Below are 26,764 nucleotides of genomic sequence, written 5' to 3' on the forward strand. Positions count from 1 at the left end.
TAATTTTCCCTTTTCTACTTTTAGCAGGGGTGTAGCTGCTTACCCCCAAATCAGACTATATCATAAGGAAAATTTAAATTATAAATCAAAGAACTATTCTGTTTCCAGCTCTGTTCTGATAAGTACCATATTACTATTTCCGTAGCTTCTATTCTCTATAAGACCCCTAACAAGCTTTGGAAGGGAAATGCAAGATGATAATTTACAATACCATAGAAAAATGGAAATGAAGGCTGAACATGGCTAGAATATAATGCAGCAACATTATCTAGTTGCATATACTTTGCAAACAGTAAAAAATACGCTTGTGAGTTAGTGTTCTCAGTAGACATACTCAGCATTTTTCATTGACTTGTTTGATTAAAATCTTGGCCCTTCGTTGTAATCCTATTTTTGTGTAATAAGACTAAATTCTCAGTAAAAATACGCTCAAAAAAGAACTTTGTTTCCCAAGAGATGCTTAAAAGGGACAGAAACATGGTGTGTGAAAAGGAAGTCAGAAAGGTGATGGATCCATGTATGTTCCTGAAGCCATATAGCAACTCCAGGCTTTAGTACAAAGAGACTGCTTTAATTTACAGTTGAGCTTGGAGACATCTTTATAGCTCTAAATCCCTTTTTGTGGATAATACAAAGAGCTTATCTGAACAAGCACATTTTTTGAACCACAGGGCACTTTAGGGTATATTCAGAAGCATGAACTGAATATACATGAAGCAGGAACTAAATTAACATTTAGGGAATATATACCATAGGTTGGATGATTATGGATTCAGAATAGAGATAAGTTTAAAGGTATTCTTGAGGGTACATATGTCTTTTATATTATCCTTGCCTCAGATTGCTCACCCCATTCTTCACCTGAAGAAAAGAATTTGCTATGGCAGTGGAGGAAGATAAAAAGAAGATGGTTATCTTACCTGGTTAAAAAGGTGCTTGCTGTAGGGTAGACAGTATTTCCTTTCCCCTTTGAAAAGTGGCAAGAAACTGGTAAGAATAAGATAAGTTCTTATCTTATAAGTTCTGATAAGACTCCTGACACATTTTGTACATCACAAAGAATAATATTAGTAATAAAACTGCAATCAATGTTTATGTATCTTGTATTAGAAACATTAGAATTTCAAAGTAGAAAGTAAAATAAAAGGTCTTGCAAGTGTCTACTGGTGAAGTGAAAGCTGTCTATTTTTTGGATAAATGTTTTTCGTGTTTCTAGGCTTTCATTTGAAGGTAAAAGGTATTTCTCTTGGAACAGCAGTTTCCTGACTTTTATAGAAGGACACACTATAATAAAGAAAATACAATGAGTTTAGGGCAGAGAATGAAAGTGGTGATGGCAGACCTTCCTACTGTGTTCTGGAAGTAGTAATAAATTAGAGAAAAAGATTCATACTTCATTCATCTCACTGAGTTGCAGTAGCCTTGAAAGCAGTAATAAATTGCAATAAACCATTCCAAGGAATTCAAGATCATTTAAAACACATAAGAGTGGCCGTACTTGATCAGTAAATAGTGAGTAATTCACTTTCCTATCTCTAACAGTGGTCATATTTTTAGGAGGAGGGTGTAAGAACAACACAAAATATAGGGAACTTTTGCAGATTCTAAGAGTTAAGAGATTCATGAAAAAGTAATATAATCACAAATTACTATTAACTCATTTGACCAAAGAATTACAATAAGAAAAATCCCTTTTTATCACCCATGATAAACCATGAGACTATTAAGCTCTTTGGCATGAGGAAAGGAAAGGTGACAAAGTGCAAAGAAGGCACAAGGAAAAATGTAAACTGCATCTTTCCAATGAGCTGTGGTTTACTTTGGTTCTTCTAATCATTGCTGCTTGTTTGCAAAATAGCCCCAAGAGCAGAACGGGTAGACATCAACACCTAAGTAAGACCAAACATAAAGGCTTTGTAAGGTATAAATTTAATTTTAATAACATACTTCTGACTAAGTAATCTGTTGGTCACCTTTTTGAACATTAAAAAAAATTAAAGAGAATTTATATGATGTACTTTCTGTGTGTTTTGTAATCCGAGCCAGTGCACAAATATAAAACAACCAACAGTTCAAGGTGCACACAGTTTAACTCTTGGAATGGGTTAGAATTACCTAGAACACCTAGCTCATCAGCACACACCCAGATGAAATGGAATCAAAACGATCATTGCCATTAAGAGTTTACAGAAGACTGTGCTTCAAAGAACTAGGTTGGATATCTACAGGAGATAAGCTGATCCAAAAGAGATAAAAGGAAAAACTGCAGATATAGCAGGCAGCATGTCCCCCCCAAAAAAGTGGGAGCATGCAGAGAAGAAAAGTAAGAGATCATTGTAGCAGATTAAGTGACATGACCACTCAGGACGAATCAAGAGTAAACATACTTGAAACCTCTCCAACTCTAATGTGATAAAGGATGAAACAACAGAAATATGCTGGGATACCCCATATAGAGAGAGAACTATTGTAGGTTTATCCTTGTATCAGCTTTCTGCATATTACCCGCATCTATTGAATCGCTGGATTAAAGAGGCTTCTCTTCTGACACTGGATTTTCAGGAGCCCCTGCAAGATAATGAATGTTTATCATTTCTTGACATGGCATCAGATAAACTGAGTTCGACGACAGTGCCTTGTCTTTATGCCTATTCCAGCAGTGATAAGAATAGAGATTACAGTGTTCCTTCCCTGGAGTCTGAAAACTCTGTGTCACTGACTGATCACTTATCCCTGCTGGAAACAGGTGTCTCTCACCAGGGAGATGAAGCGGGAGTAAATATCCCAACAGGGACTGAAAGCCACTTGATGTATAAACATATAACCGCATAACATGGTTATCTGTAGTCATAGTGATCGATAGCATTGTATTTTCTCTCAAGATTTTTCTTTTTCTTAACTTGCACAGTGAAATTAAATGAGGCAGAATGTCTGCAGCAGGTCTTTTTCTTGGGATTAAAGGCTTCCCTCTTCATTTGTACTAATCCAGCTGTTTTTGGTGGATTAAATGTGAATAAGAAAGGGAAGCAAACAACATACTTACCAAGTCAGTCCTTTCAAAGATTCTTTTTACTAGATTTTAAGATTGACTTTCATACCAATAAGACCTTCAAACAAATATTACACTGAAGATTAAACTTACCTACTTGGTAGTCATATTTTTTCTCATCACATTTCATGTGCTTTAGGTGTCCCTGCTTGAGCAGAGGGTTGGACTGGATGATCTCTCGAGGTCCCTTCCAACCTCAACCATTCTGTGATTCTGTGATTAATAGTATCACTTTTCAAGTACATTTGGAATCTCCAATTCTTTTTCCTTTTTTTTTTCTGAATCCTGAAATTAAATCAAATCATACCACAATTTGAAGACTGTCCTTCCATCAAGCAACAGATTACTGAACCACAGGGACCAAAATCTGCTATCACATAAATGATGCCTGTTCTTGAAAGTGTTGCAGTTTGTTAATATGACATGGAGTCTATTAACTCCACTCACATAATTTGGTACATATATTATCTCCAGCCTTCCACTTGTTGGACTGGTCAGAATGTTTTCTAGAACTGCGAACCATGTTTAACCCGCAATGCTATAATTAACATGAAATTCAATAGTCAAGCACAGTAAGTATCTTTAGGTAGTATCATCCCAAAGTCCCATTGTAGTCTAAAAGATCCCAATAGTAGCCTTCTGGTATACTGAATATTAGGCATTTCTGGTAGCAACTGTTTTTCCCAAGCACATTTATTTTTAAATTATGTAGCCAGCAATAATTTCTACTTCTAGAGAAGGATTAGGTGCATTTACTTCTCAATTCTTATGTTTAATTCACTGATCATTTGATTGGTTGGTCTTGCATATTTCTGCAAGTATCTTTAATCAGATTCTGATTCACCTGACATTCATTTCTGCTAACCTAACTTCATGATTTTAGAGGAAAAAAAATGCACAAGACTGATGAACTAGTGAGATTATCAAAAAGATCTTCTTTTGCAAAGTTTACCTCTTAGGAGTGAGCTTGGCAGTTCTTCCCTTTTAGCACTCTTACCGTTCATTTATGTGATCCTATAGGTCATATGTGCCTGAATCTCATTAACTTCACTGTGATTGCTCCTGAGAATGAGGATATCAGATTCTGGCCCTGACATGACTTTGCTTAGTTTTTGTAGGCTTTTGCTAAAGCTTAATTCTAGCTTCTTATTCAAAAGAAAAAAAGTTGATTTGTCCTCTTTTTCCCATATGAAATACTAACTAGCTCAAGTTCATAGCTTTGATCCTGATTTAGTCCTATCAGCTCTGCCACAGTAATAATAATGACATGCTTTGATGAGAGAAAAATACCTTGGAGCCTCTTGTATCTGCACAAAGCTACCAGTTTTCCACAGCTACTGTGATAGCCCATATTCTGAGTTCACCAGAAATCATATACTGAGGGATGCTGAAAATACCTGAATGGAGGAACTCAGCTTTACCATGTGCATGTGAAAGTACACGTGTGTTTTCAGAGGACTTTGAAATTGCTGTCGTCTACAGACAGACACACTTGTCCTTCTAGCCCTCAGGTAGGATCTATGCTGTGACTTTGACACTAGTTTTCTGTAAAGCCATCTCATCTCTTTGTGTTTCTGTGGAGCAGTTTCAGACAGTATCCAAGAGGTGTTTGCACAGCATCTGTCACGGTAAGGATCATGTCTGAAGGTGACTGTGTGGTATCTTTTACATAGAACCCTGGCTCTGCTATTGTTTGCTATCCATAAATGGCCTCTGCAATGCAAATTATCTGTACAACACTTTTTCTTTCCAGCTTTTCTTTCCGGCTCCAGAGAAGTGAAATGCTAATTAAGGCCCTTGCATTCTTATCTCAGGTCTATAGGAGCACCGCGTATGTAGCGTTTACACAGACATCCCCTTCTGGTGGTGCACTGATAGATATTTGGGGAATTCTGCAAACGTTTGAGGTCTGTACCCTTGTACCATGGATATCTATGATATTGCCAGTCCTCAGAACAGTTTCTCTCTCTGCCTGTTGGCCTGTGATATTTCGATGTGCTTACTTGTAGCTTTTGGACAGTGTTCGTGTCCAGTGTTTCATGAAATTTTGGTAGGCTCCCTGCTTTCCTTAACTATTTTTGTGACGTCCAATCTGACAAGTTTGGTTATTTCTGTTTGCTAGCTGAGCTAAGAAATGGACAAAAGCGCTGCTGGTTGAGATTTGACTGATGGGATAAATAGAATATTGAGATAAATTAAGAGCTCCCCACACTCTCACTAGCTATCTAGCTAACTAACTTACTCTCTACTAAAATAGCAGCAGTGTAACTAATGGAGAACAGCTAGAATCGTGAAGGTAAAGGGAGATAATTGCTACATCTGTGGCTTGCAGGGAAGAGGCTAGTTAAACTTTTTAGAAACATCATAGTCCCACTGATAAATCAGTAGTTATTGTCAATGAGAGGTCATTCGAGGTAGAAAAAGCAGAGCAGGAGGATTACATGGAAATAACAAAAAAAAAGGAAGTCACTGAGAGATGAATTAAGATCTGTTAGATGTAGGCTAGAAAAATTAATACTAGACAATCAGAACATGTATATTTATGAAACAGTTTCAAATATGCCACATACAAAGAACTTTTGCATGTCTTTTTATATATTGTGTTTATATACTCCGTTCTCAAAACAGCCCTAAAAGGTATCTAGTAGCCTTAAGGGGGCATTATTCCTAAGCGCTACTGTTTAGTCAGGTTGTAATTCAACCTTCTGTCTTTTATGAACTATGGATAATCAGGGAGCACCAACAAATATCGACATATTTTTATTTGATATTAAATGAAAAATGCCTGGCAAAGATACAAGTAAGAATTATCTTGGTAAAAAGAAGAGTTCTTTTCAAAAATGATCAAGAAAGATGAATTCAAGCCAAAGCAGATGCAGTATATCACTGGCTGAAGGATATGTCATTTTGGAATGGTATTCCAGAAAGCACAGTGGGAACAAGTTAGTTTAAATATAACCTGAAAAATTCTTGAAGTAAAACAAGTTGCTCTTGATATCAGCAGACAGAATTAGATGACCCCAAAGATATCTCTTAGTCACTGTAGTCACTGACTATCTTAGTCACTGATCAGTCAATCCTGCAACATTTTCCAGAAAGAGTCAACTTTAGCAGAGTCCCACACTTGACACAAGATGCCGTCCTTGTAGCAGGACACTTTATATTTAGGACCTAGTTCAGTGTGATGCTTAGTGGTCAAGACTGTACCATGTTCCTATTAGCGACTTTCTAGGAAACCACTTACATAATTTATATATACTTCTAGAATTGTGTTCTCCATTCTGTAAGGATGCTACAAAATCACAGAAAGGAACGGGAATTTGGGGTTTTATTTCTATACGAGAACAGCCAGTCTTTGAATATATATCAAAGAGCAGGACTTGTCAAAGAGCAGTAGTGTGTTGCTGTTTTGCTCCCCACCTCTAATTCTAGTTATGTTTGAGAATACATCAGACCTCCCATTATTTTCAGTAGGAAAGCTTTATATGGCCATATGAACCATATGCCTTTTTAGCATATCTATATACTAGGTACCTCCCACTTTCTATTTGAAGGAAATTGGTTCCCTTCATAAGTAATTACATTTACTTTTCCAATTTATGGTGGGGAATATATTGACTTGGCACACTGAGTATCATTATAGACAAGTTTTGTAAAGCCCTGCTTTTTGTATTCACTTTAAATGCTCTTTAGCATTCTAGTGTCTAAAGTAGCAAAGTAATCAGAGTAGAATCTCAGACACAGACACTAACTTGGTCATTAACACCATACTTTTCTCTTAACAATTCTCCAGTAAACTCATAATTCATATTTCAGTGAAATTAGTACTCATTCTGACCTTTATCTTTCTTTTTCTTGCAGAAGCATCTGCAGAAAGCTTTATTAAAATATAGCCCTATAAGTTCCTATAGCCTTTCCCTATAGGAAGGTGTTTGTATGGTAAACTTTGGTAATAAATTTTAGATAAAATAATTAGTCAAATCAATTTTTCATGTCACTATCAGCCCTATACTTTTCTTTCACTTAGTAGAAGAGGTTAAAAAAAAAAAAAAGAAAATAGTAGTCCTACTTTTTGTTGATAGCAGCTGATATGAGGATGTTCGTGGAATGCTGTATATGTGTACAAGCTGCAACATCAGATATTTTATGTTTAAAGATGGTACTTGTAAACAGGAAATATATATACATATAGTGCAAAGGACATGCCACAAAGAATCACTGGTCTCCCATGCAGCCTGTTGCCTGGATCCTTAAAGATTAAGAACACAACTTGATGTAAACCAGTCCGAATCCTGCATTAGGCTTTGAGAGTTTATGAGGTTTCAGCAGATGGCAGGCTAAACTGCTGGAAGCATTAAATATTCCTGATTCTACAGAAAAATGAACAAAGAGCAAGTTTGTGCTTGTTATTTTTTAAAGCATGGGCCTGGGCAGCTGTTCTAAATGCTGCTGCCTTAGGTTCGATTACTTCTGTTTTCCTTTTTAAGAACTGTAAATTTACTTGGGCACTTATAATGTCATGACCACACTCATTTGACTTGTTCTCTCCTGGTGTGAGCTGGAGTGCAGTATTATTTCAAAAGGGGGAGCTGGGCTGCCTGTAAAGGTGAGACAGATCTCTAGAGGAAGAAAAAAGGCAATAAAAAGGTGATAAAGGCAAAAAGTGATAAAGAAGACTATTAAAAAGACTCAGGAGAACTTGCTGCTTGTCTTTTCTTCTCATCAAAGAAAAGAAAGGCACCGACCTCTACATGTGAAAGTAGGGGGTGCAACTTGTGCCTTCACTACATCTTCTCTTGACTAAGTAATTCATGAGGTTGACAATTATTGTTGCTGTGCTGTAACAAGAAGAACATTTGTCTCTCTTCTGTGGCAACATGAAAATATCTAGTTTTCTAGTTTATGTTGGATTATGGTCAAAGAATCCATATTGCTTCTGGTGTGTTTGAACTTGGCAGTTAATACCAAATGAATGAACGGCAATGCAGAACTGAAATCTTTAGAAGTATCTTTTGAGTTCTGAGCACTAACCTGCTCTTCTTTCCCTTGGTCTTTTAAGATGGAATATACAGTTCTTTGGAACAGCAAACCTTAATAGTAGCAGAAGATTCACCATCCTGTGGGAAACCATGTGTTTCACAAGACTTGTCGTGAACGGTTCTGTGCTATTTGATGTTGTATGCCACAGCTCATATCAAACAATTTGAATCAGTTATACTCAGACCTTGAATGAACTGAATGAGTCTGTTAGACTTCTACTGATTCTGAACACACATCTTCCTTAGTCATGTAAATGGAGCTGAATCTGTTTTAATTTGTGCTTGCTTCAGGAGAATACACTAAAACCCAAGGGTTTACAAGACATTAAAAGCTCCTTGATGTATTTTGTAAGACTAGGGGTTTGTCCTTCGACCAAAAGGAGCACAACTCATTCTTTGTTCATCTTCCAATGGTTCTAAAAACATTTTGTATATCTCACAGGAGTTTCAATTTAACTCATGCATTGCAAACTGGGTGCCCTTCCCACAACCACTGACTTTGCACACTCACAACCTGCCTGTCTGTTCATGTTTTGGGTTTCATGTTTTGGGGAGTGTTTTGGCTACTGATCCTGCAGTAAGCATTTTCTTTTTTCTTTTTTTTTTTCTTTCCCTTTTTTTTTTTGTTAGCCTCGGTACCACCACCAAGAATCTATGACAGATCTAGGCCTGGCAGCATCACTGCCATGATCACCAGTTACCTCTTCTATGCCTTACTACTTTGAAGCAACAGTAAACATTTCACTTTCTCACCAATGTTAGTTTCCTGCTGTGCCTCTTCATTCTTTAAGTAGTGATTGAGGAAGCTTAAAAATTTTCCTGAGTGTGTTAGAATGTGCACACATGCAAATAAATGATTAATGATTAGAAAGAGGCTATGATTTAAGGATGTGAAAAGTATGGTACAACAGATAAAAGGGTTTAAAGCCATGGCATAACTTGCTATAACAATAAAGAAGGCATATCTTAGCTTGATTTCCTTCTTTTTCTAGTAGGTTTTCATATGAACTTTATCATTCATAATGGGATAGAAATCTTAGAAGATTTTTAACCTATAACCATCTCTTATGCTGTCTTTTGCTGTGCATGTTGGCATTTAAATAAAATAACCAAGGAATCTTAAATTCCATAATAAGCACTTTCATTCCACCTGTTTGTAATATCATACAGGTCAACCAGTCAAGGAGCCTGACTTCAGTGTTTTGAGATTGGTTACAGCTTCATTGGAGGATTGAAATTCAATCTTAAACCACTGTGCTGTAACGAATTGGCGCTACGGGGGTTTATTACAATAGTTGGGTCCTTCCCTATCTTGGCTACCCATGGACTGTAACTGCATTTTTATAGCTTCTGTTTGGCACAGATGTAATGGTTAGCCTGGGGTATATCATACTGGCACCTGTAGTGTTCTGGGAAGTGGGAATATTCGATGCAGCCTTTTATATCACTGAAGTCAGGGGGACCTGCAGAAAAAATATTAACATATTCTCCCTTCTGCACTGAATAGAGTTTTAAATAATTCACTTTTTTCATTTCTGAGCCAGGATGTGCAGTCTTTCCTCAGTCACAGCTGTTGTTGATTTCCATGGGACTTTTGCCTGAGCCAAGACTGGAGTCTCAGGCCCAATGTGGTGAATGCGCGTAACACCCTCATGTCAGACGCATCGCTCCAAAGCCACCTGCACATCACTGATGCAGCAACAAGGCTTTTGCAGCACACATAACTTAAAAACATTTTGCTTTTAAGAATTAACTTTGCTTTGTGCCTCTCTGATAATGTTAAATAGTGCCGAAAACAAATTAATACTTGTTAAGATATGGAGAAAAAATATATACTAAGGAAGAGAATCCATTCAGTACCTTATAATTACTTTCACTTCTAAGATTTGGTATTTACTAGCTCCCTTTACTGTACTCTAGATCAGTTTCTCAGAGGAGATCAACAGTTTGCAAGGCATTTAGCAGTAGAGTAGATATGAGTGACAGTTTTTTCCTTGAGAAAAGTATTTGGAACTCTTTTGTCCAAGCGGTAACTTTAGTAATATTACATGATATCACTGCCATTCTCCTTAAATGAACTTATTCACTAAAACACTTACTTAGAAGAATAGTGGAAAGACCATTACCTACTACTTCGTATTTTCAATTGAATAGATGATAAATACGAATATTGTTCATTGATGAATGACAATACAGACTCTCTTAAAAAGAAGTAATTTTCTTTTTTCACATCTGCCCTTCTTTTCTTTGTTTCTGTTCTGTGACCTTCACTTACCTTTGCTACAGCTCTTCATTCTGAGCTCTTTCAGCAATTATGCCATGTATTTCTTTTGTATTATATTTCACCCAGTCTCACAGCTATCCAATTGACAGCCAATTACCCGTCTGACCATTACTGCAAAGGTACTTTTGACATGAGAGCATCAGGTTTTTTTCTTTGACAATTACTTGTCAGAAAGCTGGCAGTTCTCTTTCGTCCTGTGAAAATGAACTTACTACAAACATTAGTGGTTTACTCAAAACCTTCCTTCAATAACCTTCATGCCACATAATCTTATAAACGTATTTAGTCAGCTATTATAAGGGATTACCATCTTAAAATCACCCCAATTTCACCTGGACAAGTGAATTCAGATGATTAAAAATCTATCAGGAATCTGCTTTGTGGTAAGATGATTGCTTTAACTGTCACTGTATAAAGGTATAAAGAAGTACTCTAAGTAAAATTTTAACATTCAGCTATGAAGCCTCTTGTAGAAGTGGGTAACTCACAGGTAAGGAAGGTCTAACCTTTACCAGAGGGACAGTAATTTCCTATAATAATGTACTTCAGTCAAGAGTGATCATCTGATGCCACCCTCCCACTCCTCTACTATAAACCTGGCATTTCTTTTATGTTAAATCTTATGTTCCTTCTTACTGAAGTTGAGTACGTCAGTAAAATTCTGAAGCGAAAGTATGGGATCCATATAAAAGCATTTTATGTTTTATGGGTCAATCTTTGACCTCACTTATATTTTTCCCCTACTTCTCAGTTCAGCTTTTAGTCCTTGGTTAGGGTTTCTGGATTTAAGTGTTCAATAAATCAATATTTTATTTTACAGTAGTGGGTTTACCCAGACTGGTTTAAAATCTTTTTGATGATATTGTTTCCCTTAAATTAGAGCGTGCTTCTTCTCCAAAATAATTCAGAAAGATGTGAACACTGTGGATTTACCCCAAGCTTACAAAAATATTTTCTCCATGAAACATGACTCAAGAAAAAGCAAATCTTGCCTTTAGAATCATTAATTAGTATGTATGATGAGCTGGGCCTTAGAACTTGTCCTCTGTTAATTTTGAGTATTATCAGCCAAAATGGAATCATACATGCATAATTCATTTTTTTTAGGTAATTCCTGACTTGAGCTTAAAATGAGTCCCTTAGGCTATAATTTTTGGACTTATCATGTTTTGTGTACTTATTGTCTTGCTTGACAGGCTGAAGAAGATTATTTAATATTGTTAGTAAATGCAGAGGTGATTATACCTTCCCAGTCTTGTAAACTCAGTAACTTATATGGTATCAGATTTACAGATCTTTTTATATGCCATAAACTTTTATTTTTATATGAAGATATTTCATATTTTATATTTATTTTAAGCCTTTTAAAAATCTTCCCTTGTATAAAAAATTTCTTTACATATGAAAAATATTTTTTGTGATCCAGTAAATTTCTGCTATGAAAGGTGTGCATCTATTTATTCCTGTTAAACTAATGTCTCCTTTACACAAAAAGCTTTTCTATTGAAACATAAAACTGAGCACTTTCCTTGAGGTTCCTGACAGAAGAGGGAATTAAGTTTTTACACTCGTTTTGAAAGGTTGACTTCCTAACTCTGCTGTGGTGACACATCACTCAGCTTCTAATATGAGTTTCGAAAGTATAATAGGACCTGAGCATTTCTGAGAGGGTTTTGTTCACTTTTGAGAGGTTGTTCCCTAAGGGCAATTGGGTGGAACTTGCTCTTACTGATCCTACTGTACACTATTCTATTCACCAGGAATATCTTGACAATTTATTTCTGTAGAGCATTGCTGGTTGCTGTTTCACCCCTTATTTTATTCCTACTGCACCACAAGTAGCATATGGGGCACCATGGCTACTGCAGACGTATTTTAAGTTTTCCCAGGTGTGCTTACTGTAAAGGTGATCTGGTTATCTACCTAATGTGAAAAGTGCAAAATTCAGACAAGTTGGCTGACCCAAACCTCATGCTTTTAACAGAAAAAGGTTTGCCCATGGCCAGAGGAGGAAGCCTACTTTGCGGTTTCTTGGTACCCTTTCCTTGCACTCCACTAAACGAGGGACACAGGGACAGTCTGATAGACTCAGTGAAACAAAGAGGTAAAATAACATAGAAAATGTGGCATTAAGTGAACTCATACAGTCCCAGTAGAGTGTTTCACTGGTAGTGCCAATCTCCTGAGTTGTAGCACTTCTGAGGTTGATGATGAATAACAGGGCACTCTGTAACTTCTTTGAGAGCACTAATAAGGAATATTATTTCTCCTTTTCCAAACATTGTTATGATATGAAAATATTCTTTCTGATCAACTTCAATGTTTTTACAAGTTCTCATGATTTTTTTTTTTTTGTAAACAACTGGACAATATTCTCCCAATACTTAATTTTCAAACATGAGACCCTCTTCTTTTATTTGCAAGAGAGCTCTGGGTATTTTTACCCCCTTTATGTTAATCATTAAATAACAACAACAAACAACAGTTTTTGAGAGAATTTGTTGGCTTGTCTACCACTAGTCCTGGAGCTGCTAGCCTTTACCAACACATGTGCCTGCTCAGAAAGTGATGTGACTTCTTTACTGCCTTCTACCAAACAGTAAACCCACCACAGTACCTCAGTCGCATCAAAATACACCCCGTCTCACCAATCGAGCAACTTCTACCCTGCTAACGTACAGCTATCTTCTGTCCATGAAACTTGAGCCAGCTAATTTTGGAAACCTCTGCCTTGGTGATGGTGATGAAAACAGAAATTCGTTAAGGGAAAATTACATTTGGAAAAAAAACAGTCTCTTTATTGTCAAAATGTTTTGATAACTATAGTAATCTAGTGGTCAATTATAGCCTTATAATAGCCAGATTACTAACTCTTCATGTCTGTGTAAAGACAGTCTGCTATTGTGTGCACAGTAACCTATGCCCATCCCATTCTGTTTATTTCTGTGCAATTAATTAAATCATAGACTAGGTTGGAGGTTACTTGTATTCATTTGCACAAAGCTGAAAGGTCTGTGGCTTTAACCTCTGTGTGGAGATTCCTTTGGGTAAAATACCAGAAAAAGGAACAGAAGCACTTGTATTATCTCTGTTCATTACATATTCCTCATGTTATAATGAAACCAGAACTAAATATGTTTCCTTTGTCATTATCATGAATTATTAGGGTTTTTTTTAACTTCTATTTGCAGTGTCTGCAAGAAGGTTGTATAATTTGGAATAAAATAGTAATTTGAGCAGGATAGACTTGCCTCCTACCTCTCTCTTTTCTTTAAGTTTTTTTTTTCTCCACTAATGTATTCTGTGGGCTTCAGGGGTGAGACAAATTACTCTGTCTTGGCGACAAGAACAAAATAAATGAGACTTAGCTGCATAAGACAGTCGTACTGCATAGCCCAATGGTGCAAGCACTTGTCAGTGAGAAAGGAATGGTGCTATATGTTTGGCTTCCTGCTCCCAGGACTCTTTCTGTATTTTACATGCTGTCACTGTATATAAAAATAAAAAAGAGTCCTGAAGGCAAGAAATAGTAGCAGGTCTCTGAATCTCAGATAAGCCCCCTAAGCAGTAGACTGTAGATTCACTTTTTTGCTTGTACTCTCTTTTTTAACTTTTTTTTTCCCCCAGTGACACAGCTTCAAGAAGAAGCTGTTCCCTTTGGTACTCTAGGGTACTTCCTCAGTAGGCAGCAGTAGAGCAAATTGGACCTCATTGCTCTGTGTTTGAAATAGGTGCCTTAGCCACTGTAACCCATAACAGGGCTCAATTTTGTTTTCTATGTGTATGTATACATATATACATTTGTATATTTGGGAAAAGACTTGCAGCCACCATTATATTTTGTGGGAGTGCAGTGCTGTTTGGTGTTCTCTGAGCTTGCTTGTCAGAAATCAGGGAGATACACATGAAGGCAAACCTTGCTTCTGGTCCAAGTGAGTCATGAGCTGACTGCTAGGCCCATTAGCATTGGTCTGTTGGAAAAGTGAAGTGACTGGCATTGAAGTAATATGTGTTTCAAGGCATTAAAACACTTCAGAGTCATACAGGTCAAGCCAGATCTACATAGCTCAGAGAGACTTTTCCTAAGGACCAGATTAAGGAGGGATGCACACTATACGGCTTCGCTCGTGTCTGTGCTGCAGACTTTTGTCTTTCAGACTGCTGTAGGTGTTTCAATACTGCAAAAAATCTTTAAGAGAAGCCGTCTCTTGCAGCAAACCGTCTGTGTGAAATGACTGTCCTTCACTCCTGCTCTGGCAGAGCCATATGCTCTCTACACGAGCGATTTCAAATGTGCCTGGGGAGGCAGCCAAGCAGTGGCTTGCCATTGCATGTGCTGAGAATGCTTCCTCATGTTAACTAGGCTTGTTCTAAACAGCAGTCTCCCGAAATGGACCCCCAAGATGCAAGGACAATTTTGAACTGGTTATTTGCCCACAACCACCCTGTTTCAGAGGCAAGGGCACTTCACTGGAGGGCAGGAGGCAATTTTAAGCCAGTTGTCTCTGATGTCTGCAGTATGCCAGGACACACGCAATTTTTTAGTGTGGGGAAGACATAGTTTTGGCTATGTGGGAGTCTCAGTGGGACAGAGGTGGCCAATAAGCGGATCCTGGACCAATTTGGCAACTCTATTCTTGGGTCATTTGGTAATGTCAGGGCTGCAGTAAAGAAAGGGGGAGGCAGATGGTCTAAAAAACTTGGGCCGTGAATGATGTGGTGCCTTGTTGACCCCAGAAAATCTCCCCTTGCAGTGGTAGAAGCAAAACATGATTTAGCCCTGGCCATGGATGTGACAAAAGAGATTCCCAGGTGATATAGGACATGGGAGATTTGGTACACTGAGTATTTGAAACTCTCTACCATATCATGCATGGGACTTGGGGCTGTGTTGCACTGTGCTGTGTGATGCATCCTCTGGTTTAGGGAAACTACACGGATATTCACAAATGTTGTCATCAAAATTGCCTGAAAGAGCCCATTTGGAGAGTGGTTGAAAGACTGAGTGATTCTGAAGATTTCCTGGTGAAATCCCAAGTAGGCTGCTACTATAGTGCTCCTGAACCTGCTATAGGGTGAACACATTATGAAAATGACGGTAAGGTGCTTGCTTTTGTGTTAGGAAGACCAATGTGCTTTTAGACAAGGTAATGACCAGGATCACATTAGGCACTGAAATTCCACCCAGGCCCATTTAAATATGTCATTTTCTGCTTTCAGCTACTAGCTTCTGTGTTTGTTTTCTGTCTACTTAAGGAAGACAATTAATCATTGACAGACATGATACAGGGCCATAAGTAAAGGAGAAGAGAGGTCAGAGTATGAAGCAAACAAATGAAGACTAGAAACTGATGACACACGAGTCAACAGCTTCACTCACCTGCAGTGCTGTTCTCTTTGAGATTGCCTTACCTGCTGAAACAAAAAGAATGAGATTGCTTCTCTTAAGAAAGTAGCATCTTTTGTGGCCAACAGGCTAACATCCTTTTAATCTTAATAGTCTGTGTGATGATTCATTTGGTTGTTTACATTGATCATATTTGTTAGCTCCAGCATAGAGAATAAGGTTTTCATTACAGATGTATAAAATGATCTTTGTACAGGAAGGATGTGTGTCAGCTACACCTCTTGTAAGTGAAGTGTAATCCACATCTTGCAAGTGAGGATTGAATCTGCCCATTATGTGTAAAATGAAATGTTTGTGAAATGCCCACATATGGTAATAGTTGGTATTCATAGAGCCGTGCATACTCCATCTGTCTTGGTTATAAATATTTTAAGTACATATTTTAGTAAATTTTAAAATCTGCAACAATCGACTAGAAGTGTAATAAATTCTGGCAAGAATAGAAATTCGGTGGTTGCACAGTAGTATTCTGTTTAGCTGCTCAAAAATATCTTGTCAAAGAAAGAAAAATACTGAACTAAGTTTAAATTTCAAGTGTGCCACAAGGAAAGTTGATCTCAGTATCTGTGGAGCAATAGGCTGGATGGTCAAAACTGAGTAGGAAATGAGTGTACAGAAAAATCATAATGCTGCCACTGATGCAGAGGTGTTTCAAAACTACCAGAAGGGATGGGCAAGAGGAAAGTTTTAATTGCTGAACTACTTGCTGATGCAGCGGGGAAGGCTGCTGCCTCTTAGCTCCCTCCCCTTTGACACCCAAATAAATTCACTCCCCATCTACAGAGGGTAAGGAGCAGGGGAAGGGGCCATTAAATCATCCTTGTGTCTTTCTCACATGCCTCAAACCCTCTGCAGCCTGCAGATAGCGCTCAGGCTGGCAATTTTTGAGGACCTTCCTCCAAGGTCTTCCAGCTTTCTGCAGTGCTGTGCAGCCTTTCCTTCCCTCCTCTTGCTTCCATGCCTCAGTTCCAGCAGTCTTCCTCAATTCCTGTGCTAGGGAATTCCCATAAACATACCCCCATATGCAGATCTGGGATTCTGCTGAACTTTCTCTGCCCTTTTTGGCTAAAATATCTGCTTTCAAGGAAAACTCACAGTCAGTCTGAGACTGTGTCTCAGAAATAAGAAAATGCAGACATGGAGAAGGAAGGAGCAGGATGATAATTCAGTAACTATAACAAGGTTCACTTGAATTGGCTCTAAGCGAACCTCTCTCTTAGGCAAATTTTGTATTTAAATAAATACTTTTAAGCCATGCAGTTTCCAACATACCAGGATAAAAGAAAACCTGACAATATTTGGGTTGTGAGGTAATTTTATATTACTCGATAGTTTTACAAATATTTTCTTGAATTAAAGCTTTTCTCAGTGCTTTATCACTAGGAAATCTGTATGCTGACTAGCAGCTACATTCAGAGACTAATGTAACAGAAACATTGATAAAGAATACACCCAACATTCATAGTTTCCAGAATTTTGCCATGCTTCAGTCTGGTGAAGCCTGGAGCAAATAATGATACAAGTTTAAAAAAGTAGTATCTGAATCACTCATCGTTAAAAAGTGGATGTTCTGTTTATCTGTTTTCTTACAGCTGGCAGCACTAGAGAGACAGATCTTTGACTTCCTTGGTTTCCAATGGGCTCCTATCCTTGGCAATTTCCTACAAATAATAGTTGTCATTTTGGGTTTGTTTGGAACCATCCAGTTTAGGCCTCGATATATAGTTGTGGTAAGTCTCCTTTATTATATATTATATTTTCAGTTGGTTTTAAAGCCTGTCACTTTACAAAGCAGAATTTTCTTAGGCTTGAGGACACCCAATCATCCTTTCTGTAAAAACTTTTGAAGTCTCTATATCTTTTTGATAATTTAGGAATGCTGAGTGACATTTCTGGGGATCTAGAGAAAGTTCTGCCAGAAGTTTGTTTAACACAAGTGCCTGTGTTCTTATTTATGATATCATTAATATTACCAAAAGAACTTTAGATGGATCGTGGGAACATCTACAGTTAGACTAAACGTAAATTAAATGAAAAAAAGAGATACAGATTGTTGTTCTTTTTTTTTCTATAGATAATGTGATACCATGGCCATGTGAAGAAATCTTTTATTATGATCAGGTCAAATTTAGCCATGTCTTCATCAAATTGATAGGAGCAATTACTGTAGAAATACCTCTGGTCCTGGAACCCACAGGCTCCAGACAAATCTGCCTCTTCCTTATGGAAAAAAATTTCCCCACTTACTTGGTGAGGTGTGACCTCACCAAGAGCTGTATTTACAGCCCTGACCCCAAAGTGTTGTAAATTGTCTCTGATGTTTGTAACTTGAACCTCCACAGATTTCTTCCAATGTTTTCAAAATAGCCAGGAATAAAAATTTTTCAGAGCTATCTGTGGAACTGCCATCAGAAATATCGATTTTCCTCCCCCACAGTCTTTCTTTAGTGGATGATTATGATATCTTTACCTGGACATTTTAGTTATGTTAGTATTGGATTTTAAGCAGCAAAAATATTTTTTTTGCTCAGAGAAGAGTGAAATAAATATCTCCTGGGGAAAACTCATTAAACAAATACTTTAAAAGCTTCATCTTTTCTAGTTAAGCCTGGAATCCTATAATTCTTTGTCATGTCTTAAAAGAAAAGGTGAACAAAATGTGCATCCCAGGTAATATAGAGGTTCTCAATACTCATATTATCTAAGCTTCATAAGCAGACTAGAAATAATTAAAAATGGATTGATATAAATAATAACATTTTCATCTAATACCAGTCAGTGGAGAAGTAGGCAGGAGGGTACCTACATCCATATACTGATGACTCACCCTTCTGCTTCCTGTTTTCCATTTTATATAAAAGTCATTTGACTCAAGTGAGAGTAAATACCTGTAAATTTCCATAAGAAATTGGTGTCTGTAGTGCAACAGCCCAAAACTTCTCTCCCCTCAGGTGCAGCTCTGCTGTTCAGCAGTGGAAGATCTTTCTTTGTTTTTCAAATGAAATGCAATACATGTTGACTATTTCTCTGTATTTTCCAATGTAAATGATTATTTTAGAATATTTTAAGATTGTTTTAGAGTAGAGGCAGAGAACACTAAAATTAAAGAAACACCCCAGCATGGTATTTTATTTTCATATTTAACTGAACTCACAGTCTGATTCACTAGGTGTGAATACTCTTTTCTTAAGAACATCAGGACTTCAGAGCAGCCTGTATCCTGACTAATGTAAGGCTCCCAGTGAAGTATGAATAGATTGAGCCAAATCTGAAGTATGAGGAGTGAACGTACACATGCTGTCTGCAACCAGCCTCATGGTTTAGCACCAGCAGAAGGGCACCTTCTGCTCTCATGAAGAGGCTCGTGGCTCTTCATTCTTACCCAGTTTTGCTCTCCATGACTAAGTAATTCTCCAAAACTAGCAATTCTGGTGGTAGTCTGCTGGGACCTTTGGCAAGTCAGTTCAAGTCCTAAGATGTCAGAAAACCAACTTAGCAAAAAGTGCAGTTTTTGTTGTTCTTGTTGTTTTTGCTAGATAAGTGACTTTAATCCATCTTGGTGCATTTCAGATGAGTGTCTAGGGCAGCATAAGGCAGGGCCTGTGACTGTGCAGTGTCACAGACGGGAAAGGAGGAGGTGCAAGACAGCCCAAGTCAGCAGCTATAACCTGGCAGCTCAGCCTTGTGTTTAGTTTTGCCCTTGGGCTGAATTCAATGAGCACCTTGCGGCAGCCTAAGCAACAATTTTATGCGGCTGCTACTTTCAGTCAGTCCCTGTGCTGTTCCTTCTGCTGCACGAGCAAGGGTTTGTGCAGCCACTTGATAAACCGGCTAACCAGGAACAGATCCAACTGGAAAGCAGCTGGTTTCTTTTGCTGCGTTAATTTAAGTGCAGGTCAGCTCCCTGGCTCATTTTACTATATGGTTTGTTCCAGCACAAGGGGGAGGTAAGAAAGTGGAAATGGGAACAGGCAGACAGAGGAAGGGGACAAGGCCACCAATTCTTCCTGCAGCAGGGCAGACTGATGCCAACTGGAAGTACTCATTGAGCTATAGCCTGAGGATTCTCCAGTAACGCTCCAGCTGTGCTTCCAAGGACTCTGCCAGCTGCAGCTACCTAAAGACGTCCCTGGCCCAGGGAGCAAAGACCCCTTTCCAGGCAATCTTCCCCAAGGGAAAAGGGAATGTGAAGGTGTTCCTCCCAAGGAAGGACACAGTCTGACTCCCTGATTGCAAAATGATATTCTAATTGTTGTAGAGGTATAATTTTACCAATAGTTTCAAATATATAAAATTAGTTTAATGCAAATTTCAGTATTAGGGACAATAAGTGGAGAGGTTTCCTGCCTTGACTCTGAGGAATGAATTAGACTCCAAATTCACTGAGAAGCTTAATGGACTTCTAACTCTATATCTGCATCTTCAGCCACATCTGTTAGTCTGCCTGTGGTTCATGTTCCATATCTGAGTGTGCATTCAGTTTGCTTTGGAAAAGAACTGTGCTGAATCATGCTTTTATGTAGTCCAGTTACATAAGCCAGCTTCTGGCTTAGATTTTCGTAAATCCAGTTACTTGGAAGAATAACAAAGTACTTCAGGGAAAGTATTCTAAGTATACATTATTTTTTCTTTAAGATTCCCCCTGAAATTAGCTTTGCTAGTGCATGTGATCCTGTCAGGATGCAAAAACAAAATAATGAAAGAATTATGTCACATACAATGGTTTACTTCAGAAGGTTAGAGTCTACAAATTAGGGATGTGTTACCTATGTTTCTAATTTGGCCAGTGATATTCTGTCCTTCTGTGATGGAGATTTTGACTTAGGTTGCTGAGCTCCAGGCTCCAGATGCCTGGTTTGACCTCTGGAAACCTTTAATGTATAGTATGGGTGAGAAAAGCTGTGACTGGAGGTTCCCCTGACTAGAAACAGAAGATTTCACCCTATGCTGCCCTGTCACTTTAACATGTAGCAGGGCTGGGAAGGAAATGAATAAATATGTTATATGTGTGGCCTCAGCTTAAGGTAGTTCAGACTTAGGAGTGAATCCTTTAAAACCCTCAGATGTGATTGCATCCTACTCAGTTTTTTTCTTCACGTAGCAACATTGCCACTATGTGCATAGCTCTCCTCTCCCATGTGAGAACTGATGCCAATTCAAGACTGGCTTCAAGTAGTGCCATGACATGAAGCATATGCTGCAATAGGAGGCTGACCCTGGATTCTTTGGAGCTCAGGACCCTTTGGACCACAGAGCTCAGGGTGGTCAGTATGATAGAAAGTGGATACGCACAAAAACAGACAAATGGTTCTGAACTCTTTTCATTATTAAACCCAAGCTAGCTAGTTCATGCCATCACTTAATGCCTACAAGAGTTGCGGTCATTTATTTGGTGCAGAACAAGCATAAGCATTGTAAAATAAAAGTCCGGGTAAAGAAATGAGTTTTGCTTCTTGCCTTTAGTGATACAAAGTTCAGACTGCCAATAAATTTCTGCCACGTTAATGCCTTGCTCTCCAAGAACTGCAAGCCCATGACTGACTCAGGTAGCATCTCTGTTAGCTACCACTGTCATTCCAGGTAGTGCCATTCAAAGGTAGTGTCTGAAGTTCACATTCTACAGTCTACAGATCTAAGAGTATAAGGACAGCGATTCTGAAATAGAGGTGGAATTGTACTTGCTCATATGCAAAATTCTGAGTCCTCAGAAAAGCTTAGAAAAGCGAAAGATAAAGAGGAAGAGAAAGAAAAAGAGAGAGAGCAAGGGTCTTAACTCCAAAGATCCTAATTAGCTAAATCCAATAATTATTTTAATAGTTTTTGCATTCTTTTCCTGAACAAGTGGTCGTGTCATTAAGCAGCTGTGTTGTTTTCAGTACTTGAATATTTTGTGGCTGAATTAAATCAGTCCAGAGTTCCCAGAGGATACTGAAGTGCAAAGCTGAGTACTAATTTTCTATTATTAGCTCATTTGAAATTTGCACAAGTTTTTGCAAAGAAGAAAGTTCAGATAAATATGAGTTCTAATTACAATGCAATATAGCAGTCACACAGCTCCCAAGTTGTGCTATGATCCATTTCCCCATGCGTGCTTTTCCATTCTTGACAGAATTTGCCATCACTAGCAATACTTTCAGGCTGTTAAAATTGATTAAAGATGATGGCAGAATGCATGTTAATGATTCCTCTCACCCCTCCTCCTACTTCCAGTATGGAACTTCAAAAGCCTTCTGAATCATATTCTGAATCATATTCTGAGTCATATAACTAATATTACACAAACTCAGCCCAAAGCTGAACGTAAATGTATTAATGAACAGTGAGAGATGAAAATAAGATACGTAAGTAGGGGGCGTTCTAAAAGAGAAATCTCTGGTTTGCTTAGCTTAATTTATTCCATTAAATAATAAGACATATAGGCTGTTTTCAGGCTGTGGTAATGTGTGCACCTGAAATGCCACAAGGCAATTTCTTAAAAACAGAAAAGAGAAAAGAAAATGGGACTACTTAATACAGCATTCATGCAACTGCTATGCAAGCATTTTTGCCATTGGAAAACACACGTGAAATATTTAAGCATCCAGAGCTACTCCTTGAACTTCCTTCCTGGTAAATCCTGGGGTGTACTGTTCCATCACGCTAATTTATGCTGCTTTCTTTGTCACCTTTCACAAATATGATGCTCTGTTAGTACTGGTGCCTCTAAGGCATACTCAAGTATTATAGGAGGAAGCTGTGATAACTCCCTAGTTGCTGCTTTTCCCTTGAAGTATCACTGAGCCAACATTTATGCTAATAGCAAGACGCTCTTTAAGAGAGGGTGCTGCATTTCAAATTAGACACATCAGATAGATAGATAGTTTAGTTATTAAAGCTAAACTTATCCCGCAATCCTTGTAATAGTCAAGCTTATTTTTTTCCTCAAACATTTCTCCTACCTTTCAATTTAACAGAATAACCTTGTGACATTGGGGCCCATCCAATAGCAGTCATTTCGTGCTGCAAGTGGCTGTATTTCCTGCATACAGAAAAAGTATTTCTGTGGCAGTTTCAATGTGCAAATGAACTGCAGAGGCAAAAGAATTATAAAAACAGCATTTTCACAGAGGCTGACATTAAGAAAGGGGATCTAAAAGTGACATTGTCTATTGAATTACACAATAATTTAATAATCATTTTACCTGTAAAGTCTGGGAAGTATCCTCACAGAGTGACAGAATGGTTGAGGTTGGAAGGGACCTCTAGAAATCATCTAGTCCAACCCCCCTGCACACGCAGGGACACCTAGAGCACATGGCACAGGGTGGCATCCATGCGAGTTTTGAAGATCTCCAGAGAAGGAGACTCCACAGCCTCTCTGGGCAGCCTGTTCCAGGGCTCTGTCACCCTCACAGGAAAGAAGTTCTTGCTCATATGGAGATTAAACTTCCTGTGTTTCAACTTGTACCCATTACCCCTTGTCCTATCACTGGCCACCACCGAGGAGAATTTGGCTCCATCCTCCCTACATTCTCCCCTCAGATACTTGTACATATTGATCAGATCCCCTCTCAATCTTCTCTTCTTTAGGCTAAACAGCCCCAGCTCCATCAGTCTTTCCTCATAAGATAGATGTTCCAGTCCCTTAAGCATCTTTGTCGCTCTACGCTGGACCCTCTCTAGAAGCTCCATGTCCTTCTTGTACTGGGGAGTCCAGAACTGCACCCAATGCTCCACATGCGGCCTCACCAGAGCTGAGCAGAGGGGCGGGATCCCTTCCATCGACCTGCTGGCAACGGTCCTCCTGATGCAGGCCAGGATCCCATTGGCCTTCTTGGCCTCGAGGGCACATTGCTGATTCATGGTTAACCTGTTGTTCCTGAGCTTCCCCATGAGGATGTTATGAGAGAAGGTGTTGAAAGCCTTGCTGAAGTCAGGGTAGACAACATCCATGGCTTTCCTATCATCCAGTCAGCCAGAAGTAGAAGGCTATCAGGTTCGTCAAACATGACTTCTCCTTGGTGAATCCATGCTGACTACTCCTAATCACCTTCTTTTCCTTGACATACCTAGAGATGGTCTCTAGGATGAGCTGCTCCATTACTTTTCCAGGGACAGAGGTGAGGCTGTCCAGCCTGTAGTTTCCCAGGTCCTCCCTCTTGCCCTTTTTGAAGACTGTAGTCACATACGTCTCCACGTATCAAGGCACCAAATGCTTCCTCACCTCATTCAGTATGCAATCCTTAGTGTAAAAGACCAAAAACTTGAAGTTCTGCAGTACATCACAGGGAGAAAGCATCAAATACTACTGGTGGTTCCAAATTTCTTAGGTGACAATATCCAGATGATCTTTAAGAAGTAGTGCATGATGTGTACTAGGGAAAAAAAAAAAAAAAACAGAAAAAAAAGAAGAGTCTGTGAATTCTTCCAATTACTTGGACCTGTGTAAAGAAACATCCTTCTTCAGGCCAAGTCTGAGGTTTTAATGCTGAGCATACGACTAGAAGAGCCAGGGAGGGACTGAACCAAGCTTGCAGTTGCTGGAACTGATTAGATGAGGAGCATTGCGAGCATTGGGAGGAAAATGAGCATTGCAAAGCAGTATGGTCCTGATATTCCTGACTATAACTATCTCTTCCTGACAGCAAACATCTGATAGCATGTATAACATGTACTTCCTCTTGTTTCCTCACATGGAGGACAACAAACCAGTACTGCAGTCCTTTACTCTGCAGCCCAAACAAGAGTCTTTGTGATGGATGTAAAGTCTGTGCTCTCCTAGTGATTTAAGCAGCTGTTAGTGTGATGCCACATATTGAAATATTGTTACAATCTGTTTTTAAACTAGGAAATTATATGCACATAAATTTACACATATACACATGGTGTTCAAAAACTATTATCAATATTCAGGAACATGCATAGATGTGTGCCAGTATGTTTTATAGAGGACATCTTACTTAGAATTGTCAGAATAGACATTTGATGAGTGTCTATAGCTTTCTTATAGGTATAGAAGCTTTAGAATCAGAACCTGATTTGGAAAAAAAATAAAAAAGAATGAGGCAAGGGACTGCAGGATAGGAGGATATGAGAGGAATTAAAAGGATTATTTTTGTTATGTAGAGAGTCAAAGACTGTGTTAGGCAGCTGAGTTTTGTCAATGCTCTCTGCCCCTGGAACCTTTTTGGACATAAAGCAAGTCACTTAAACCAAACTTCCCCTGCTTTTCAGTAGCTGGTTCTTCCTTATGTTCTGGGTTCTTGACTTGAGTGCTTGTAATCTAATTTGCAGAAGCACTGAATGCTGAGCCACCGGGAACTGAATGCTGAGCTTATGAAGTGCTATATTAACCTGAGTGTACTGAAAAATGTAGGCTTAAGCATCTCAGGTTGGGTGTCCTTAGTGTATGACTACTTCTGAATGTAATCTCTGCAAGCATCAGGACATCATTTGCATTCTGAAGACTGCATCATTCCCTTATAACCTAAAATAAATTAGTTGTTTGTGAGAAATGAATGCTTGAATTAGCTGTTCATAAAATGAGTGAGCTAGGGTCCTTTAGAACAAAAATTTACCTATGAGATTTAGATACTGTACCATATAGCACATCTACAAAGGAGAAAATGAAGATCACATATATAACTAGAATTCTGTCATTTCCTAATTTTGATTTCTTGGTTTTGCTATCTCTTTTTTAATCTTTTTTTTCTAATCTTTTTTTTTAAAAAATCTTCTGTAAATACCTTTGATTCTGTACGAGGGGAAAAGATGCTACTTGTGTAATCCAAAGGGCATGTTCTCAAATGCGGAGAGTAACCCTCTCACTTTTAAAGTTCAGGCAGTGCTAATTGCTAAATATGCAATTATTATGTTCTTAACTAAAATGGAACCTAAGTTTATGGTCCTATTGTGAGACAGTAGGAGGGTCTTGTGCAAGATCTCTCATGCAATAGCTGATATTCAAGATGTGTTTTTGTTTCACATCTGCACTTCTGCTTCAGCTACTGTCACAATTGATAAGTAACTAAACTGCATGATCTGGACTTTGTAAAACATAATAACCTGGCCTAGAAGAGCACTCTGGGATGGTGTTTGCCTGCCTGGGTCAGAGTTGTCTTTGGTACCCATGGAACAGAATGAGACCCATAAGGATCTGGCTTGGCCTGGCAGATCAAGTTCTCCTGCCTTTTTTGTGATGCCAAAATTCGTTTGTGGCAGATGAATGAAAATGTTCTTTTTAAAAGGTGGAATCCTCATGAGATTTCTGAAATCCGATTTTTATGAACAGCAATGTTTAAATATGACTAAAATTCTAGCAGATGGGTATGTGTCGCACATTCATTTCTTTGGGCATTCTGTACCTGATGCTCTTGGACATATATTGGAAAATCTAGGGTTTATGATGGGTTACTACAAAATCAGCAAATGTAATAAAATGTGATATCCTCTTATATGGTAATAATATACTTTATACAGCTCTCAGACCATAGCAGCTTTGACTGTTTTGTAATAATCCAGCCTTTGCTACACAGCCTTTCTCTGTAAATCAGAAGATTTGGACCAGGACTGTTACTCTTATTTTGTGTATTAATTATCTACTTCTTATGCTGTATTAATTATCTACTTCTTATGCAATGGACATCTCCAAGCATCCTCATAAGATGATGTACCAAACACTTCATAAGAAATTAGATTAAACCAGATAACCTGTTTTGTGTGCAGTAACTGCTGAAGTGCCAGGGTGCAGAGCATGTAGGGGTAATCAACCCTCTTCAGCTGCACCTTTTGCTAATAAACTATAGGGAGGGGAAGAGAGAGGGAAACATAATTGAAAGCTGCACCACAAAGTCAAGCTGACAGCATCTGTGGAATGGAAATAGGATCTGGCATATTGTAGATTAGGATGTTGAGTTTTACTTGGCATATTGAAGCAAAACAATTGCATATTAGTCTGACCTGGTCACAGCTAATTAAACTTGCAAAGCCAATTAGCAGCAGTTCTC

The 26,764-nt window shown here is 38.4% G+C and overlaps 1 protein-coding gene across 3 annotated transcripts in view; it reads left to right on the plus strand.

Annotated features, from left to right (window-relative positions):
* NKAIN3 (sodium/potassium transporting ATPase interacting 3) overlaps positions 1 to 26,764 on the plus strand; it is a 322,807-nt gene that overhangs the window by 136,614 nt on the left and 159,429 nt on the right. For all 3 annotated transcript variants that reach the window (XM_088540165.1, XM_088540166.1, XM_088540164.1), the window contains exon 2: positions 17,372 to 17,509. In XM_088540165.1, the coding sequence (XP_088396291.1) occupies positions 17,372 to 17,509 (138 nt within the window). The remainder of the gene's footprint in view (positions 1 to 17,371; positions 17,510 to 26,764) is intronic.

Source organism: Tinamus guttatus, unplaced genomic scaffold (assembly GCF_059628265.1).
Source record: "Tinamus guttatus ecotype Peru unplaced genomic scaffold, ASM5962826v1 Tinamus_guttatus_pri_ptg000056l, whole genome shotgun sequence".
In the NCBI taxonomy this organism is placed as follows: Eukaryota; Metazoa; Chordata; class Aves; order Tinamiformes; family Tinamidae; genus Tinamus; species Tinamus guttatus.